Genomic DNA, 17,687 nt, shown 5'->3' with positions numbered 1-17,687 from the left:
TTTAACATAGATCATTGTCCTAAATAAGTTATTTTGCCCATGTGCCTTTGCCAATTACTTCACTCTCACTGTATCCTCATCGTATCCTCCACAGCAGAACTAGCTGTGTCACTGGGAAGATGTCAGCAGCAGCGGATGGTGGCAGGGAGCGTCAATGGAGAGGCAGTGCGTTGCACCGGACGCTGTTTCTAAACGGCTGTTCGTTTGCATTTTTATTGCATCCTTCTTCCAAGGGGCTCAGGGAGATGCACATGATCCTCTATTCCTCATTGTTGTTGTTTTGTCTCACAACAGCCCAGTGAGGTAGGTCAGGCGGAGAGATGGTGACTGGATCAAAGTTATCTAGTGTGAGCATCATGGCTGAGTGAGGATTTAAAGCCAGGTGTCCGGGTCTATCCACTACATCATACTAGGGATGTATGTATTTTGTACAGCCCATTCTGTCAGCGTTTCACAGATTGGTGGAATCGGATTTTTTTTCCAATTTCCCAAATCTGAGAATATTCACATTTGCGCAAATTCGCACAGGTAAAAATGTACAAATCCTCTCCCTTAAATGCGCATTTTTCATGTTTTAGCCTATTGGGGGGAAATGTGCCTTTCTGGTCAGTGTTGTTATTGTTACGTATTTTTCTATGGCTAAATTTGTGTAAAATTCTGGAAAATAAAAAGCAAAACAGTCCGCGGAATCTGTGCGATTCGGGAAAAGCTGGTCCTCTGCAGAATCCGCAGGTCGGTTTCATAGAAATCCAGGCTCATTCGATTCGGTTGCGGATTTCTCCCAACACCGCTGCATCGCACTGGCTGTGGCACAATGTCAAAGCGGGAGGGGAGGGTGAAATCTGGCCTGAAGGAGGCATTGTGGTTGGACAACTCAGTGGCTTCTCAGGTGACATCAAGGGCCAATGGGCCTAGAAATCCTCCAGCCTGGGAGGCTCCAGAAACTGAGCATCAAAGTGGCAGAGGGTCACAGTGCATTTCGGGCCAACTCCAGGTTTTGGAGGCCACTTGGGCAAGACACTCTCCGTAGCCCCCTTTCTTCAGTGGGTCTCCCTTCTCACCGCCATTGCCCCCAGATGCTCTAGCTCCTCCTCCTCTTCTTCATCATCGCTTCCATTTGCTTGCTTGACAGGCAGCCAGTGAGCTCGTAGGCCGTGGCATCTCCTGCTCCTCTTTCATACCACCTCCGTTGTCTGGGCCAGAGCGAGAGGCAGGGAGACAAGTACGCCGCCTTGCGCTCCTTGGAAGAAGAAAGGCGGGAGATGAATGCAAAAATAAATAAATAAAAACTCCAGGGGGCGCTTGCCAGTTTGCCCCAGCTGTTTCAGGGGGCCTCGGCGGGGGCCCAGCCATGCCGACCCTTGAGTGCCGGCGTTTGCCCCAACGTTGGAGCACTCCCCAGCTCTGCCTCACCTTGAGCATGGACATATACGTCAGGGGAACCTCCCTGCTTCGCCTTTCACACAGGGCTCCAATTTGTGTGGTATCCTTCCTGCCGCGGCTTTCCCCCTGGGGATGTCCACACTCACTGTCAAGACATCGGGGAGAAGGGCCAGGGAGCGGTGAGCCATCGGGGCAGGCCCACCACGCAGCCTTTTCACTGTGTGGAGCCCCCTTCGCTTCATTTCGCTTCTTACATTTCTCTACCACCCCATAGCCAAAGCTCTTTGTGTGTAGGAGGAGTGAAAGTGGGCCTTTGACGCTAAAGAAGGCAGGTGGCCACTGCCCGTGGACCCAAACCTAGTCCACTGCCCGGGTGGCCTTCTTCACCGCCCCCTGCCTGCCTGCTTAGGGGACAACCAACCAAACGGCCTTCACTGTTGATGTTCCAAGCCATCAACCCTCACAGTTGCATCGTCTACCTCCGGGATGGAGAATGCATTGCCCTTTGGGAGTCGTTGGGACTGCACCTCCCATCATCCCTCCCTGTTGAGTGCTGGCTGGGGTTGATGGGCATTTTAGTCCGCTAGCATCTGGAGGGTCGCACGTTCCCTGCCCCTGGGTATCAAGACAGGGGTCGTTTCTGCATTGACGTTCACTTGCTTGGCCCGCTTATGCTCCGGCTATCCTTATTTATCTAGGAGAACCCAGTTTTCCTGGTTGCAACCCCCAGAGCAAGGACCAGCCTTCCGTCCTTGCTTCACCTTCTGGAGGACGTCTTGGTCGGTCTTTGGGGGTGTTATTAGGAGTGTGAATTGCTCAAGTCTGCCATTTCGTCAGCGTCTCTGCTCCCTTCTTGAAGTGGAGCGTGCAGACCTGCATAAACACTACTAAGGCATCATCTAAAGCATGCTGGCTGGGAATTATGGGAGTTGTAGTCCAACAACATCCAGAGGCTTCCAGTTTGGGGAAGGCTAGTGTGGGAGCGCAGTGGAGGCTGGTAGCTCCAATGTCAGTGGAGCTGTAAATCCGCTCCGGGTTTCAGTCAGAACCTGTCAAAGCTTTAAAGGAGCACCTTGGATAGCTCCTTTAGAGTTTTGATGGGTTCCGACTGAAACCCGGAGCGGATTCACGGCCCCACTGACGTTGGAACCACCAGCATCTCCCAGTGTGGTGCACGCCCTGCTGTTTCACATGCAAGTCGCCTGCGATCCCCCATTTGAACTGCCATCAACCTCTCTGCTTGGCTTTCAAATGGGGTTGCAGGACAAGGTCTTTCCTTTATCTATTAATGGAGTTATTTTTGCACTGTTTGCATGCCGCTTTTCAGCCATAATGGTTCTCAGATCAGTTCAGTGTGCGGTAATAAAATCAGATTTATGGGCAGGCGTTATTGCGCTCACAATCAAGATCCAGAATACCAGGTGCTGGCGACGATATCGGACAATTGGAATCCCCCTTATCAGTCTGCCAGGTGTTCCTGCTGCAATCTCTCCTCTGGACAGATGGTATCAAACTCCGCCGGCCCTTGGACTGCTTGGAAGCACATGAATGCAGCAAAAAACCCGGCATAAAAGAGCTTTCAGCAATGGCTATTTGGGCTGTATAAGTGTGCCAAACGATTTCTCTGTTCACCCGTTCAGTGTTATAATACACTTGTTTTATATAAAGTATTTCTATCCTGCTTCTCAGCCAAAAAAGACTCTAGGAGCGGTGTTCTTGCAGTCAGTAAAACATGGGAGTCCCTGTCTGCAGGCTTGCAGGCTTAAAAAAAGGTGCAAAGCAGGTGAGCATCAAAGGGGAGAGAGAGGAAGAGAGAGGACTCAGGATGGTGTTACCGTTTTCACTGATGAAAAGCCCAATGTGTTTCGGCCTCTTTCTTTATTGTTAGGGCTTCTCCACATTCCGTATGTTACATAAAGACCTTTGAAAAAATCCTAACAATAACGAAAGAGGCCAAAATGTGTCTGTCTCGTTACCAGTGAAATCGTTTACAGCATCCTGAGGCCATTCTCTCCCTTTGTGCTTACAATCTAAAAAGCATGACACAAAAGGAAAGGGGGTGCGGAGGGAAGAGGAAAAAGAAAAGGAAAAAGTCCTACAACTCCCAGCATTCCTCAGCCAGCCATAGCTGTGTGACTTTTTTTTTTTCTTGTCTAAACATGCATAGGATTGTGCCTTAAATGTTTTTAAAGGGACTGGTAAGTCTGGTAGGTGGGGAGAGAGCAGAGCCATCAGGACACTGGGGAAGAAAGTTAGGCAGCCAAAGCAGAGCACGAGAGAGCAGAGAGAGTTGAGATGCCACTGCAAAGCATCGGGCAGGGGGGTTCTCTAAAAGCACCTTAGCCAGGTCCCATCTACTGGCAGTGGAGGCTGGTGGCTCCAATGTCAGTGGGGTGGTGAATCCGCGCCGGGTTTTGCTCAGAACTCTAAAGGAGCTATCCAAGGTCTGTCAGCTCGGAGAGCTCCTTTAGAATTCTGGCTGGTTCCGACTGAAACCCAGAGTGGATTCACAGCCCCACTGACATCAGAGCCACCAGCTTTCACTGGCTACTGGTAAAAACTGCATTTGGTCACATAGCCAGTATTCGGGGGTTTGAAAAGGCAAAACTTTCCACATTCTACATGGCTCAGCTCATGTGAGAAGCAGGCTAAGATTTGACTTCTCCGTGACAGTAGTGAAGAGAACTGCTTTGACTAAAAGGAAATGTTGATCCTAATGTAACACATGCTGCTGTAAACGCAAAACCCTTTTAAGCGACCCCTGTTTCAACCAACTATTTTGAGAATTACACTGTAGACAGCCCCGTGTTGCTTACTTGCTTTATTTTGCAAGCTAGATCATGAGATCTAGAAACTTTTTTTCCTTTTTTTAATGAAAGGACCCGGATTCTACATGACAAGCCTATTTTGCAGTTCATGATCTCTGGGCATTTAAGAGTGACATTGGTTGTGTTTTCTGTCTCTCCCAGGTCGTCAGCTGGAGGTAGCAGGGGGGAAAAAGAGCTCTTGATTGTTTTCATTGACTGAACCAAAGGTGAAATGGCGTCGATGCTGCTGAGCCGACATTTAACATCTTCACTGCAACAGAATTCAAGGATATTTGCAGCTGGTAAGTGGCAGAAAACGCACGGCAAAGGACACAGATATTTGTGGGACGGTAATTTATAAATTGTTTCTAAAGGATCTGGGGGCAGGTGATCCTCAAAAGCTTTTTGGGGTTCCTATGGAATGACAAGGAGTCCAAATAGACCCAGCTCTGCCAGGGGGAGCTAAACTAGGATTGTGCAGATTGGGTCTTCTTCACCCTGAAATTCAGTGTGGATCTCCGTTGAGCAGGTTCTTCGCTCTGATTTTTGGAGAGGGTCCGTCTCTCCACACCGCCAGATTACTCGTTGGAAAACCGCTCCATATTTCTCAATGGGAATTAACAAAAATGCATATATCGCCATCATTTTTAAAGATAAAGTGATGAAACTTGGCAGCATGATAGCTCTTAAGTAGGGCTTTAGGCATGCCATGTTTGAAGCAGATCCTTTCATCCCTTAATAGTTAGGATTTTTAAAAAATGCACAGTAAAGGATAAAACTTCCCTCCATAAATGTGCAGGGGTGAATTAATGTATAATCAGGTGTGTGTGTGTGGTTTGAGTGGAGAAATTAAGAAAAAAAACTTAAAATCATGGGATGAAGGGATCTGCTTCAAACTTGGCATGCCTAAAGCCCTACTTATGAGCTATCATGCTGCCAAGTTTCATCTCTTTATCTTTAAAAATGATGGAGATGTAAGCATTTTGGTTATTTGCCATAGCCTATAATGAAGCGGTTATCCGAAAACGGGACAGAGCTCCAAACAACCTTCGCTGTACACTGCGGGTATCGAATGGTTTTAAAAACGTCCCCTAACTGCACCGAAATATCAGAGCTCCATTGGAGCACCGTCGGACCCTTGGGTTTTCAGTGCGGTGCTCACACCTCTAAACTAAACATGCGGCACCCTGGAACATTTCCCAGAATCTTCTGTGCCACACGTGGGTTCCGTGGCACCTGTCCAGGGGTTCGGTTCTACAGCCAATCCTGAAGTTTAAAAAGTTTTGAAAAACGCTGGCTGTGGGCAAAGCACTACCAGTAGTTCCAAAGACGTGTCTCCCACTTCACAGGGGTCATGCAGTGGAATGTTGAAATCCTTTCCCGGTGCAAACGCCACTTGAAATGCCATTTTTATTTATTTATTTAAGGATTTTTATGCCGCCATTCAGCCAAAAAAGGCTCTCACGGCGGCTTACAAAAGTATTTCTTGACAGTCCTTGCCCACAGGCTTACAATCTAAAAGACATGACACAAAAGGAAAGGGGATTGGGAGGGAGGAGGAGGAGGGGGGAAAGGAAAGCAAACTCAGGCACTACAATCTTAGTTGCAAAGTTCAGCAGTTACAGTTGGTAGCAGGAGGGAGGGGGCTCTCAGCTGGAGCTGGACCCAGGCACGGTGGAGAGGTGCCTGGCTGCTGCTTCCTCCCTCACTGGTGGCCTCTGCAGAGACAGTTGACAGCAGGAGGGAGGGGGCTCTCAGCTGGAGCTGGAGCTGGACCCAGGCACGGTGGAGAGGTGCCTGGCTGCTGCTTCCTCCCTCACTGGTGGCCTCTGCAGAGACAGTTGGTAGCAGGAGGGTGGGGGCTCTCAGCTGGAGCTGGACCCAGGCACGGTGGAGAGGTGCCTGGCTGCTGCTTCCTCCCTCACTGGTGGCCTCTGCAGAGACAGTTGGTAGCAGGAGGGTGGGGGCTCTCAGCTGGAGCTGGACCCAGGCACGGTGGAGAGGTGCCTGGCTGCTGCTTCCTCCCTCTCTGGTGGCCTCTGCAGAGACAGTTGGTAGCAGGAGGGAGAGGGCTCTCAGCTAGAGCTGGGCCCAGTCACGGTGGAGAGGTGCCTGGCTGCTGCTTCCTCCCTCACTGGTGGCCTCTGCAGAGACAGTAGGTAGCAGGAGGGAGGGGGCTCTCAGCTGGAGCTGGACCCAGGCATGGTGGAGAGGTGCCTGGCTGCTGCTTCCTCCCTCACTGGTGGCCATCTGCTTTAAGTATTGATTCCCCCATTTTTAAATGAATGATTCCATCAGTCTGCGCTGTAGCAACTGTTTGGAACGCATTAGATCAATATAACAGCCGGAGGGGAGGGGGGAGGGATATGGTTCTGTTTCCACAATGATCTGCCGGTTTATTATCGGTGTCTCGTAAACAGAGGGGCAGGCAGGCCGTACCGAGCGATGGAAAAATGCTGGGTGTAGCTGTACTCCTCTGCGAGGTTTTCATTAGCATCATGTTTGCATCTTGAGTCATTTCTCCGCCTGTCGGTTTCTCTTGTAGGTTTCTGGGCCAGGGAAATAGCTGTAGCTTATGGGAGCGGGGGGGGGATGCAGATACACAGAACCCCCACCCCCCAAAGTTGAATCCGTCAAGTGTGCTTTGGTGCAAATCCAGGATGAGAAAACTCTGTGCATGCATGCTGACATTACTGTCTTCTCCTGCGCACACTGTGGGCTGATTTGCACATGCCTGCACATTGCTCTATTTACTGTACATTTTGGCACAATTCCCTCATGTGAGTAACAACACTTTACTCCCTTGCACCGCTTAAGTTCCATGCAGATGTGCATATTCCAAACTTGCTGGCCAGGCAACCGGTGCCTCGCATGTGCGAATGCGCCAATCCAGTTACAATGCCACAGTGAGAACTTCCATTTTACCTCCAGCATGCAAGGTTTCCAATGGAGTCCAGCTGCACAATCAAATGGGGTTTATTAGGGGCTGGTTCACACATGCGTTTGCGTACAGTAGGCCAGCCTTCCTCAGCCTGTGCACATTTTGGACCACAACACCCATCACTTCCGGCCATGGGCCATTGTGGCTGGAAACGATGGGCACTGGAAGTCCAAAGCATTTGGAGGACGTCACCTTGGGAAGGGCTGCTGTAGAATTAAAACAGGGGTGGGCAACATGCGTCCCATGGAAACCCACTGGGTGATTTTGGGCCAGTCACAGACTCTCAGCCCAACCTACCTCACAGGGTTGTTGTTGTGAGGATAAAATGGAGAAAAGGAGGAGGATTATGTACGCCGCCTTCAGTGCCTTGGAGGAAAAAAGGCGGGATATAAATGCAAAAATAAATAAATAAATAAATAAATTACTGCCACCAGCATCAACTGCTTGCCGTAACTGGGTCCATTGAATGAAGGCTTTAAGGTGGATTCCTGCTTTGAGCAGGGGGTTGGACTCGATGGCCTTATAGGCCCCTTCCAACTCTACTATTCCATGATTCTATCAATGACAGAAAATGCCCCGAATGTGTGGTTAAATATGCCCATGGTGTTGAGACACTCAGTGGACCATTAGCCAACCCTCCTAAACCACGAGAGATCTTGCTCAGACCTGCTTAACCTTCCCTCAGAAATAGCTGAGTTTCTACAGTTCCCTGAACAGATTTCCCCTCTAAGTTTGCTCTTTTAGGAATTGGTAAGGAGGCTCTGGGCACAATGGAGGCTCTGGAAATGGCGCAGTTCCCCAGCTGCAGTAATGGCCCCACTGAAACAGCCCTGGGGGAGTGCGCAGTTTGGGCAACGGGGTGGACGGCTGCCAAGCGCTCGTCAGACTGAGGTGAGCCTCAGGAGACGGCCATGTGGCCTGGTGAGCCTTCCCCTAGGAACTGGTGGGAGGTGATTTCAGTCAAGCTCGCACATAACCCCTTGCTTGGACTCCAAACAAGGAGGTTTTCCGAAAGCTGATGACATATATTTAATTTTGGACCACATCGACCCTCATAGGTACTTGTGGTCAGGTGGGCTACTTAAAACTTGTGAGTGAGTAAATTCGAATAGTAATATTAGCACAATACTAGCCCTTGAAATCAACATTCCCCAACGTGGTGCCCACCAGGTGTGTTGGACTACAATGCCCATCAACCTCCAGCCAGCAGGCTGGCTGGAGGTTGCTGGGCATTGTAGTCCAACACACCTGGTGGGCGTCAGGTAAGGGAAGGGTGCTGTAGTTTGCCCAAAGTGGTCTGCATACGTTGTCTTCAGAATCCTTCATGCAGCCCTGCATGGTAGGTTGGTGGTGTTGTCTCCTTCTTGCAGACGGGAGTGGGGCTGGACCTGGCAGCCATTGGGCCTGGCAGCCACCTCATGCATTCTTTACAGAGACGAAATCGGAACCCAGAGAGGTCATGGGTTCAGCCACTGTGCCACGGGAGCTCTGGACCTCTGTCACTTTCTGTGCAAGTTGGGATGATTTGTTGGCTTCCCATTGCCACAGGTTTCTCCCCACGGGAGCTCTCGACGCCTTTTCTCCGTGCACTCAGGAAGTGCGTGCGGCTTGTGAAACTCCCGTTTTCGATGTACAAAACGACGTTCTGCGAGCGAAGGCAACCCTTGTGGGATCTGAATTCCTCCCTTCGTACTTGGGGTCTTGAACGAGCCTCTTGAATTCCTTGGAGTTGGGGAAGGGGGTCACTGAGTGCAAACCGCCTCCGTCTTCGTCTCGTTGAGCTCCTGATGAAACCCTTTAAGCATCTAATAAATGAGGCTCAGTTTCCAGAACATTATGCAAGAGCTGTTTACTTTCTAGACCGTTCCTAACGGCTTGGTCTTTGGCTCTTGCGGCTTTCAGATCACTTTAGCAACAGTAGTCTAGGACATCTGGCCGAGCTAACTTCTTGGAAAAATCCGTGCTTTTGCCATCCACTGAACACTGAAGTGTGGGTAGGTTTTTAACGACCTAGAGAAAGGGACATCTCTTTTGCACTGCGTGCCTATAAAATCTATATATTTGAAATTATAAATGTTAAATTATTATTGTTGTTGTTATTATGTTCTTCCTCCAATGTGTTTAGGGTGGCACACGCCATGAGTTAGCCCATTTTATCCTCATGGCAACAACCCTGCAAGGTAGGCTAAGCCAAAGGTGCAAAAGTAGAAGAGCATCCAAAATTCTAAATAAAATAGACCCATGTGTAGAAGAGAAACGACTCAGGGGCTCAGTTCAGACAACACGTTAGTCCACCCAGTGTGAAAACCGCACCCAACAGTTTGAGTTTTTAGGAGGCACCCCCCACACATCATGTTCTAACTCCATCATTGTGTGAGTGGGCTACTGTGGAGTTGAGTAAGATCCATCGCAACGTTTGATTGACAGTTCCTCCACCCTCTCTCCACCCCCGGTCCCTCCCAATGGTATCCCATCAGCCATTGCTGCGGAAAAAAACCAACCCGGTGACTCTCCTAGAGCGGCACTCGCTCCCTTTTGCCACTCTTGCCAGGGAACTCTGTAGCAAGTGGGAAAAGTCAACTGAATGCAACAGAAAACTCCATGGATCCCTCCACACAACCCAATGGCTGTGCAGAAACTCTCCTCTGCACAGTGTGGATATTCATCAGAGTGGAGTGGAACTTTCCCTCCAGACAACACATTTCTCAACAGTGGTGTAAAACTCCACCGTGGAGTTCTAAAACCAGCGTTGAGAAATGTGTTGTCTGAACTGAACCATGGTGTAGAAACAAAGATTTTATTTGTAAAAAAGCCCAACGCATTTCAACCTATTTGTGCTTTAAAGCTTTCTTCAGGGGGCTATCAAATAATACAAGTCAACCCATTACTTTTTATTTATTTTTATCACTTTTTTATTATAGATTTTAACAAAACAAAATGAACCGACAAACAAAAACGGTAGTGTAACTACATACTTTTAAAGCTGCACTTTCAAACAATATGACATTCTAAAAAAAATGGGAAAAGGAGTAAATTTCACATAAACTTCAGTAAAGAAAGACCAAATATCCAAACATAAGTCCATTTTTGAACGGCACCTATATAGCACTGCTTCAGGTGTTGCTAAGGCTGCTAGGTCTTCAATCCATTGCATTATAGGCGGTGAGCTTTTATCTTTCCAATATTGTAGTTTCAATCTTTTAGCAGCAAAGAGGGCATGAAAAATCCATTTTGCTGACCATGTGTTACATTCCAAAAAACAGGTACATGTTTTAAGAGAACATGTACATCAGAAAACATTTAAGAGCTTTTCATTAAAAGTTAAATATTCAAGAGCTTTCCAATAAAAAGTTTATCCATATGATGACTTACTCCCCAAAGGGAGGAAAAATAGCACACTGCAGATAGGCCTGTGCATACTTCTAAAAACATCTGCAGGAATTCTTATCATAAATGCCTGCCACTGGAATTCTCTGGCAACTCAGCATTCTCCAGTCAGGATGAGAACGCGCTCTACAAATAGCAGCAGCTTCCAAAGGAGGGATGGAACATCTCAGTGGCCAAATCCAGTTTCAGAGGCCCCATTCAGACAACACGCTAAACCATGCTGCTTAACCACAAAATTGCATTCCATTCACCATTTTGTGGTTAAGCAGCATGGTTTAACATGTTGTCTGAACGGGGCCAGAGAAGATCTTAGCTGTGCTGTCAAGGCATGCTGGGAGTGGTGGGACTTTTTTCCCTATCTAAACGTGCAAAGGATTGCACCCTTAATCGATTAACTTTATATTCCTTGCAGGGCACATGGGAATCAGTCAAGCCGCAGCTAAGATTGATGTGGAATTTGACTACGATGGGCCTCTCATGAAGACAGAAGTCCCTGGGCCAAAATCTCGGGTAAATTGATACGTTGAGGTGGCCACTGATGGCTCCCAATAATCTCAAAGGCAGCTCTCTCTTTCTTCTTGGGGGGGGGTGTTAATACACTCTATTAACCCCACCATGACTGTGCAGTGGTGCTGCGTAGTTTATATCAGGGGTCCCCAACCCCCGGGCCACAGACCGGTACCGGTCCGTGGCCTGTTAGGAACCGGGCCATGCAGGTGAGCTGCTTTCACCACCCCAGTGTACCTGGGCGCAGGGCGCCATCTCACCTGCCCAACCGAAGTGAAGCCAGGACGCTGGAGTGGGGGGGGCAGGGGGGCTTCCCCAAACCATCCCCTCAAACCACCCCCCCCAGTACGTAGAAAAATTGTCTTCCACAAAACCAGTCCCTGGTGCCAAAAAGGTTGGGGACCGCTGGTATATGATACAGCCGCCAACTCACAGCCATGCCAGGCGTTGACCCTTGCAACTGCGATTTTCCATGGTGTGGTTTTACCACGATTTTTTTTGTGTTGCTCCGAGGTCACCACGTTGTTCTCCATCTGACGGTTTTGGTTAAGCCCAGTAGGTGTCGTTGGGGGCGGATCCAAGCCACTTGTGATTTTTCTCCCATCCAAGGAATGCAGGGGGGAGGGGGCGGTCTCGATGAACCGAATTTCCGGACCGATAGCTCTCTCTCTGTCTCTCTCTCCTGACATCTGTTTTTATCTGTTTCATTTTGAGGGAATCGGCTACTTTATGCCCTTTTCATTTGAAACTAGGAAGCTGCCTTATCACTAATCAATCAATCCAAAGTTTATTGTACTAGCCAAAGGCCATGACAAATACATCAAAAGAAAGCATCCATACGTATATACAATAATACAAACCCCTTGAAAATACACAGATAACTTGAAATTTACCCTAACTAAAACTCAGCTTTCACTCAGCAGTCTGAATCTCGGTGGCAGCTTATAGCAATTTTGTCTCTCTTCCTTATCTTTTTTGCTGCCAGTGCAAGCAAAGCCATTTTATGTGTCACATAACTGTTGGTATCACTCAGAAGAAAATGAACCTTTCCTGCCAGGGCGTTCCTATATCCATGTGTTAACAAGGGTTTCAGGAATCTCTCTCTTGGGTCCCTCTACAGAGGGCAAATTAACACACAGTGAACAATGTCTTCCACTTGATGTTGGCACAGATGCAGAGTCTGCATTCAAATGGCGCCTTGTGGTAGCGTCCATCCAGAACTGCAGTTGGCATCACTTGGAAACTCAGTTCAATAAAAGCATTTCTCAGGGAAAGGGGCCTCCGTTTGGACAAATAGCTGGCTCTGAAATGTTCTGTTTTCAAAAGAGGGAACCGCCGGGAGAATTCAGAGTTTTTAATTAGTTGCAGATCCCTCCTGGAAAGCTGCCTTACATGGAGTCAGACCATTGGTCCATCTAGCCCCATACTGCCTACTCCAGCTTGGAAAGGGTTCACCGAAGTCTCACATACTTTCCAGCCGTGCTACCTGGGATCCACTTAATTAGCGGTTGGGGAAACTGATCCTGGGACCTTCTGCATGCATAGCAGGATTGGAAGCTGCCTTGTACCTACTCGAAGAGTAGGTCTGTCTAGCTCCATATTGTCTCCTGACAATGGCAACTGCTTTGCAGGACTTCCCATGAGCCTTCCCCAGCCCTACCTGGAGAGTTGAACCTGGAACCATGGAGCAACAGACCCTGCCCTCTTCTCCCCACCTTTGCCCATCCAACCGGACAGTCACATTACTAATATCAACCTACTAAAGGTGGAATATTCACTACAGCATGGGTTCTCAACAAGGGGGGAATTCCAGGGTCCCAGGGGGGGAAATGGGACCACTATTCAGCAAAGTATGATGTCCTGTAGATTATGTCTTCCTACACATGTTATTAAAAACGTCCCAGAAAAGTGTCATGTCGTCCGCAAAAGCCAGGCCTTTGCTCTCTTTTCCCTCCCTCCTTCGCAATCCTAGAAGTTTCAAGCCTCCCATTTAAAGGGGCAATGCAAAGCATGGGAGCTGAGAATGTAAACGGGGCCATGCTTTGCGTTGCCCCTTTAAATGGGACTAATATAGAAAAAATAAATAAAAGATTTTCAATATTTTATGCATATTATTTGGAATGCACCTTTTGAGTTAGACTATCTTGGGAAGGGGGAAATTATATTCTGAACAATGGTGAAAGGGGGGAATGGAGCAAAAAAAGGTTGAGAACCACTGCACTAGAGACATAATATCATTTTCTTCCCTATCCTTTCAGGAATTAATGAAACAGTTGAACGGAATTCAGGTAATTTCTCCCAGTTTTGTTTTTAAATTGACTTTTTCAAAGTAACAACGAACAATAACAAATTTAAGTACACCACATGTGAGGCAATTTCTTTACAGTTCTTTTTGATCACTCAGAATCTCTATTTAGTACAAGTAAGATGATCTGGTGGAGGTATTACCCATCAACCTAAGAGCTCCTGCCATATAGTTCTGTGTGTCTTACAAGGCTGACGCGAATTCTCCGTATTAACAAATTCAGTAAATGGATACCACATTCCATTAAAAGAAAATCCATTTCTACTTGGCCTCTTTGTACCTGAAAAGGTTTAGTGAGTTTCTCCATTATTATTATTATTATTATTATTTATTTATTTATTTATTTATTTATATAGCACCATCAATGTACATGGTGCTGTACAGAGTAAAACAGTAAACAGCAAGACCCTGCCGCATAGGCTTACAATCTAATAAAATCATAGTAAAATAATAAGGAGGGGAAGAGAATGCAAACAGGTACAGGGTAGGGTAAGCAGGCACAGGGTAGGGTAAAACTAACAGTAGAAAGTAACAGTAGAAGTCTGCACAACATCAAGTTTTAAAAGCTTTAGGAAAAAGAAAAGTTTTTAGTTGAGCTTTAAAAGCTGCGGTTGAACTTGTAGTTCTCAAATGTTCTGGAAGAGCGTTCCAGGCGTAAGGGGCAGCAGACGAAAATGGACGAAGCCGAGTAAGGGAAGTAGAGGCCCTTGGGCAGGCGAGAAACATGGCATCAGAGGAGCGAAGAGCACGAGCGGGGCAATAGTGTGAGATGAGAGAGGAGAGATAGGAAGGAGCTAGACCGTGAAAAGCTTTGAAGGTTAACAGGTCCCAGATTTTCCGTTTCCATATGAGAAAAGAAAGTTCATTTGCTGATTTTCCGTTAGCAGCTTGAGCAATCTGGCTGCTATCCAGAAAAAAAGTATGGAGCACTTTGTCCCATTTGTGCGTTAAGAGTCTATATAAAGACACAGTAGCCCCAGTTTTGCAGATAACGTTAGATCTTGATGTGTGACCTCGCCGGCAAAAGCAAAGACCTAGATCCAAAACTTTGGCAGCAGTGGGCAGTCCCACCACATATGCAAGTAGGTGCCTCTCTTCTCTGCACCTGCAACAACTAGGTTTCATATTTCATTGAAAATAGCTGTGCTTTACTGAAGGGCCATGTCGTTTCTCTTGTTTTAACTTTAGAAACACACTTTTGACCATCTGTTCCCCCAAACCATTCCCCACCGAGACCTACGAGATGTAAGAACAGTAGGCAGCAAACCAGTTTATTTCTGTCCATGTCGCAGGCTTCCTCTGCTGAAGATCTTCCTTTTAAAGCTGGGGTGGGCAACCAGTGGCCCTCAGCCTTATTCCATGTGGCCCTTAGCCTAATTCCATGTGGCCCCCAGCCTAATTTTAAAAGCCACCTACATTTATTTATTTTATTGCATTATTATACCGTCCAATAGCCGAAGCTCTCTGGGCGGTTCACAAAAATGTGATCAGTTCAGATCTCGGGCAAAAGGAATCTGGCTCGTTCCTCAACCTGCAGCATAAGAAGGAAAAGGGAGAGAAAGAAAAGAGGGCGTCAGAAAAAGGATCAACCCACCCAGTTTTAGCTCTGGTTCTTCCCACTACTGGATTCTGCCTTGCTCAACACCCACATTTATTTATTTATTTATTTATTTACAATATTTGTACACTGTTCCATATCTGAAACGGAGTCAGGAACGGTGAACATGAGAGGCACAATGCGAAAAGATAAAAGGATTTAAAAAAAACACCAAATTAAAATGATTAAAAACAGAATGACAGTAAAAGCTGTGGCGGCCATTTCAGGGATGCTTCCTGGAACAGAGCTGTTTTCAGGAGGCGCCTTGCGTTTGTAGTTCACTTCGTCTTTGGGAAACTAGCGGGGCTGCAAAGTGGGACCTTGCAGCTGCTTTTTCTCTGAATCAAATTGGCCAGTTTCAGCATGCTGGAAACCCCCTAAACGCCAAGGCCCTTTAACCCTAAACTTTAAGACGCTGCCAGGGAGGAGGCGAGTGGAGGCTCGGGGATTGGGGGGGGGGGGGGGGAGAAAAACCAGGGACCCCGTCATCGCTGCTGTCTTCTTGGGTCCTTTTAAAAATGGAAGCGGCCCACGCAGGCTGCTGTTGGGTGCAGGCCCCGAAACCCGTCTCCTCTGTCTCTTCCAGAACGCAGAAGCCGTGCACTTTTTCTGCAACTACGAGGAAAGCCGAGGGAACTACCTTGTCGACGCCGATGGGAACCGTATGTTGGACCTGTACTCCCAGATTTCTTCCATCCCTATAGGTAAGGCTCACTCAGGTGGGGGGGCGCTCCCTTCCAAGAGACGCGTCGCTGTTTTGGATGGCTTTGAAAAAGGGAGGAGAGAAGGGAGGTGGGCAAAACTGGTGCACATGTTTGTTTTTCCCCCTCTTCCCTCCGCGTGTCTATTTCCTTTTGTGTCACGTCTTTTAGATTGTAAGCCCGAAGGCGGGGGACGGTCTTGTTTCTTATTGATCTTATGTGAGCCGCTCTGGGAGCCTTTTTGGCTGAAGAGCGGGATAGAAATGCTTGAAGGAAATGATAAATAAATAAAACAGGGAGCCTATGGGAAGGCCATGCGCAGAGCCGAAGGAAAAGATCAGCTTTGCCCTTAGGGTGAGATGAAAATCGAAAAGTGTGTGCGTGGGGTGGGGCGGGGGAGCCTAAAAGGGCCAATCAGTTCTTTGGTTCCAAGACTGGTCTTCCCCAACCTAATGCCTCCAGATGCTTTGGACTATGCTAACTGGGGATGATGGAAGTCCAGTGCCACTGAAGCACACCAGGTTGAGGAAGGCAAGTCTCAACCGGTGGTGGGTAAGAGGCAATCAAGGAATTTCGGTTATTGGGCCGTATGGAAATGTAATGAATGAATGAATAAACTTTTTAAACACTTGAGAAAGTAGGTTAGCCTTTACATAAGCTTTCTGACTGAGGTGAACTGCTAAAGAATAGGAATCAGGCAAGTAGAAAGAGGGCAGCATCGAAGTCCCCAAAGGGAAGGAATGCAGGTTAATGACCACGGTGTGCAACATTTTGCTAGCTTCTGTGTACATCTTGTTGTGTCTGGGCTCTTTAAAGATGGCCGCAAGCTAGGCCACGAGCAGCTGTTTAGCTCTCAACAAAACAGAAATATCAGAGGTGGTTATATAAGGGTTGTTACCCCGAGGTTGCGAACTGCGTTTACAGAGGAGCTAAACGGGTTGTTTGCTGAAGTGTTGTCATTTCAAGGAATGTTCAAAACATTCCAACTGCTCAGGGTGAATGCGTCATCAATAGGATGTGGCAAACAGGCTGCGTTCAGTTCTGTAATGTCATTACTGTAAAGATACCCACACTTCCCCCAACCCCCAGGGGACACTTCGGGTTAATATTGCAGTTATTCCGAGGTTGGCTATTTGTTCTAAAACTAGTTTTTGAGAGGGTGCTTTAAAGTGGAGTCTGGAGGAGGTGAGCTAGGCCTCCCACTGCTCCCTGGAGTTGGGTACTGGCACGTTGTAGGGTGAGAAACACTGCTCCCTCCATGCCTCTTGCCTCTGGGCTGCAGACACAAGGGGCAGCTGCAGCGGTGCAGAATAAGGTTGGGGCGAGAGAGCGGATGGCCCCCTCCCAGGCCCTCCGCAGTCCGGAAGACTTCAGGGGGGCAAATCCCTGCAGGTTGGAGGTCGCCCATCCCTGGCCTGGAAGGAACAAAATCAGTTGAGGCACCATAAATGCACCGTAAATGTGTTACCAATTAGAAGCATAGAATCACAGAATAGTAGAGTTGGAAGGGGCCTACAGGGCCATCGAGTCCAACCCCCTGCTCAATGTAGGAATCCACCTTAAAGCATCCCTGACAGAGGGTTGTCCAGCTGCCTCTTGAAGGCCTCTAGTGTGAGAGAGCCCACAACCTCCCTAGGGAACTGATTCCATTGTCGTACTGCTCTAATGGTCAGGAAGTGTTTCCTGATGTCCAGCCGGAATCTGGCTTCCTGTAACTTGAGCCCGTTATTCCAGGATGGGAAAACCAGCCATTTTTGAGCTTGCCTAAATTCTCCAGAAATCACTTCGAAGCTCATTTCAGCTTCCTCCTGCCTTTATTATTGACTCATTTTTTTTTACTCACTCAAATGGGGAAAAGTGTGTATTTCGAACAGGAAAACCACTTATTTCAGTGCGTATTTTTCAAAAGTGCACACTTCCCCACCCATTGACTAAAGCGTGAAAATGTGTATTTTCAGTGTTTGCGTTTTTCAAACTCGATCACAAATTTGGGGATTTGCCAACCTTTCTCCCCCCCCCCCAACCCCTGTCCCAAAAGAAGGGCTCTTGCTCATGTTTG

The 17,687-nt window shown here is 47.8% G+C and overlaps 1 protein-coding gene across 1 annotated transcript in view; it reads left to right on the top strand.

The window, feature by feature from the left end:
• Positions 1 to 17,687, top strand: part of ABAT (4-aminobutyrate aminotransferase) — a 59,101-nt gene that overhangs the window by 22,222 nt on the left and 19,192 nt on the right. The window contains exons 2-5 of the mRNA XM_063143541.1: positions 4,353 to 4,492; positions 10,931 to 11,028; positions 13,284 to 13,313; positions 15,514 to 15,631. Of these exons, the coding sequence (XP_062999611.1) occupies positions 4,423 to 4,492; positions 10,931 to 11,028; positions 13,284 to 13,313; positions 15,514 to 15,631 (316 nt within the window). The 5' untranslated portion in view covers positions 4,353 to 4,422. The remainder of the gene's footprint in view (positions 1 to 4,352; positions 4,493 to 10,930; positions 11,029 to 13,283; positions 13,314 to 15,513; positions 15,632 to 17,687) is intronic.

Source organism: Elgaria multicarinata, chromosome 17 (genome assembly GCF_023053635.1).
Source record: "Elgaria multicarinata webbii isolate HBS135686 ecotype San Diego chromosome 17, rElgMul1.1.pri, whole genome shotgun sequence".
Classification (NCBI taxonomy): domain Eukaryota; kingdom Metazoa; phylum Chordata; class Lepidosauria; order Squamata; family Anguidae; genus Elgaria; species Elgaria multicarinata.
The sequence above is the reverse complement of the archived record's forward strand: the minus strand, read 5'-3'. Positions and strand labels throughout refer to the sequence as shown.